General features: G+C 39.5%; 1 protein-coding gene across 1 annotated transcript; it reads right to left on the bottom strand.

The window, feature by feature from the left end:
- Positions 1 to 296: 296 nt before the first annotated feature.
- On the bottom strand, positions 297 to 1,241 carry LOC116100742 (olfactory receptor 51I2-like). Its single transcript, XM_031384477.1, has one exon. The coding sequence runs from the start codon at positions 1,239 to 1,241 to the stop codon at positions 297 to 299; it is 945 nt and encodes a 314-aa protein (XP_031240337.1).
- Between the last annotated feature and the right edge of the window lie 1,732 nt (positions 1,242 to 2,973).

The raw sequence follows: 2,973 nt of genomic DNA on the forward strand, positions 1-2,973 counted from the left end.
AAAATGGGAACATATTATAACATAATGAGAAACTGATTATGAGACTAAATGTTTTCTAATTTAAGAAGAAAGTAAAACACTTATATTTTTCCTAAATAATGAATAACCTATGTTACCATAAGAAAGACTGTTGTTTTGAATCCTAAGTACTATCATCCAATATCTGATAACAGGAATCACAGTGCTAAGGTAGAAGATCAAATAATATTTGTTTAATTAGGTCTTCAAATCACAAGTTGGTGGAGTCAGTATAAACATCCTCTGCACATGGATTGACATTACAAATATCCTTCTACTCAAAATTTGTTCCCCAGCAGGATTTTGCAAAGCCTCCGACGAATCTCCTTGGTTTTGATGGAATAGATGACAGGGTTGAGCATTGGAGGAACAAAGAGATAGATGAGCGACAGGAGTGTGTGTACATAGTGAGGAGCATGCCTTCCATAGCGAGCAAACATGGAGACACCTACCTTAGGCACATAGAAGATGAGCACGGCACACAGGTGCGACACACATGTGTTCAGCGTCTTTAGCCTTTCTTCCCGGGAGGCAATAGCCAGCACAGAACGAAGTATGAGAACATAAGAGAGGAAAATGAGTGCAGAATCCAGCCCAAAGGTAGAGATGACAATGGACAGACCAAATATATTATTAATGGAAGTGTCAGCACAAGGCAGTCGAATCAGATCTGGATGCAGACAGTAGGCATGAGAAAGCACATTAGCCTTGCAGAAGGGCAACCTCTTCAAAAGGAAAGGTAATGGGAAAATCATGCAGAAACTTCGAAGGAAAACACATACCCCCATCCACACCACCCGGGCATCAGTGAGCACTGTGGAATAGCGCAGTGGATTACAGATGGCTACATAGCGATCAAAGCTCATGGCCAACAGAATTCCAGACTCCATGAAAGAGAAAAGGTGGATAAAGAACATCTGGGACATGCAAGAGTTAAAACTGATCTCTCTTAAGTGGAAGCAAAACACACCCAGGACTGTGGGCAGTGTGGAGAAAGACACGCCCAGATCATTGCCTGACAGCAGAGACAGGAAGTAGTACATGGGCTGGTGTAGACTCTCTTCCTCCTTGATGATGAACAGGATCAGGGCATTGCCCACTATGGAGACAGAGTAGAGGACACCAAGGAGCAGGAACAACCAGTGCTGGGAGGTCTCCATCCCTGGCAGTCCTGTCAAGATGAAGGGAGGCAACCCAGAGCTGTTGTGGGCTTCATCTCCCATTCTGGAATTCCTTAGATGCTTGGTCCCCTATCCTAGAAAGATGAATGCATAATAATGTATGTGGCCTTTAGAGAATGTACCTCTTATGCCATCTAATTCCTCATCTGAGAGCACCATGCATTCTTGTCTCTTAATTGAGACAAATTTTTTTAATTCTTTGAGCTGCCCTAATGAACTCATCTGAAACAACAGTGTTCTGACCTCCTTTTTGCCTAAGCATGTCACTTTCTCCTTTACTGGATAAACTCCAATATTTGGGTTGTTTTTTTGTTTTGTTTTGTTTTTGTTTTGTTTTGTTTTGTTTTTTGTTTTTTTTGTTTTTGTTTGTTTGTTTGTTTGTTTGTTTGTTTTTTGGTCAAAAACTGAGCTAAAACTCTTTTGGTCTCTACTTTTCCAGTTATGATCTCTTCTAAGGCAAGACACATTCATTAGACCACAATCATTTTTCCTCTTTCCACAATGTCATGCTACCAAGTCTCTAATATCTACTTAGGACTCCCAGTGGCCACCACTACAGTCTCCTAGTTCTTCCATCCATCCACAAGGAGCACTATGTAGACTGAGCAGGTTGCATCTGTGTATTTTGGAATATTTATATGTGCAGTCATACACATGTCTACATGGAACAATTATTGAGATGACAGGCCGTACATTTCAAAGAGTAGAGAGGAGTATATGAGAGAGTTTGGAGGTAAAAATGAGAATGATGATATAATGTAATTACATGATAATCTCTAAAACTAAAACTAAAAAGAAAATAGTTAAATTTAAAAACAATCAGGTGAACTGTAAATAAGCAGAAAGATATCCATCCAAGCTTGAATCAGACCTGTGTCAGCACCTGAGAGCCTGAAGCAGAGGGATTGTGACTTGCAGTCAGCTTTGCATAGAAAACCAGAACCCATCTCAGTTGAAAACCAAAATTTATATAGATGCCTTTTTGACACCCTTCCTACTATCTTCTTACTCTCTTGTCTGTCCATTACAGCATATTACTGTCCCCTGAAGAATGTGATTTATGTGAGTTCACAACAACTTACTTCAGAATTAAATTGTACTTGGTTCTTGAAATCAGTGAAACTGATTATGCCTAAGGTTAGAACTCAGTTTCAAGCAGTGTCACAACATTTTCTTTTCCCTTGCATACTATGTAATCAGTTAACACTGGAGGAAACTTCTGACCCAAAGTGCTTCTGCCAGCATCTCCCTTTACCTCATTCAACCTGCAACCCTGCAGACCCAGGGTATCACATCACTGGTCCATGATCACAGCCTTGTAAAAATCACCCACCTCTCTAGTTCATTGGTAATCTAAAAGATATTTTAAAAGACATATGAAAAGGCACTTTTCTCACTAGCAAACTCAAATAATCTCTTATTAAATGATCAGATTCAGCTCCTTTGCCTAGAATGTAAGGCATCTTTATTAGTCCTTAATGTTTCCAGCATCAGTTTTCACAAATGTCTTTCTTTCCTGAGCCTCCCACCTGTTCTCTTTGTTCTCATCTAAGTATCTGCTTGTAGCTTTTCATTTTCTAGTGATTTTTCACAACTGTATGGCCACAGTCACTCAAACCATGTTTCAGAGTAAGTCAATGTGGAAAGAGAACAATGTTATATGTTTTGTCTGTACAAAAGAATGTGGGTTTTTCAAAACCAAGAACTAGCTGAAGGTAGAAGAAACTACTATGGAAGTTAAAAAGCAACAAAATGGTGAGGAGAGAGAGATTTC

Source organism: Mastomys coucha, unplaced genomic scaffold (genome assembly GCF_008632895.1).
Source record: "Mastomys coucha isolate ucsf_1 unplaced genomic scaffold, UCSF_Mcou_1 pScaffold21, whole genome shotgun sequence".
Classification (NCBI taxonomy): Eukaryota; Metazoa; Chordata; class Mammalia; order Rodentia; family Muridae; genus Mastomys; species Mastomys coucha.

Excerpts from the sequence above, each read along its gene's own strand:
- LOC116100742 (XM_031384477.1), bottom strand. The coding sequence starts at position 1,241 with ATGGGAGATGAAGCCCACAACAGCTCTGGGTTGCCTCCCTTCATCTTG.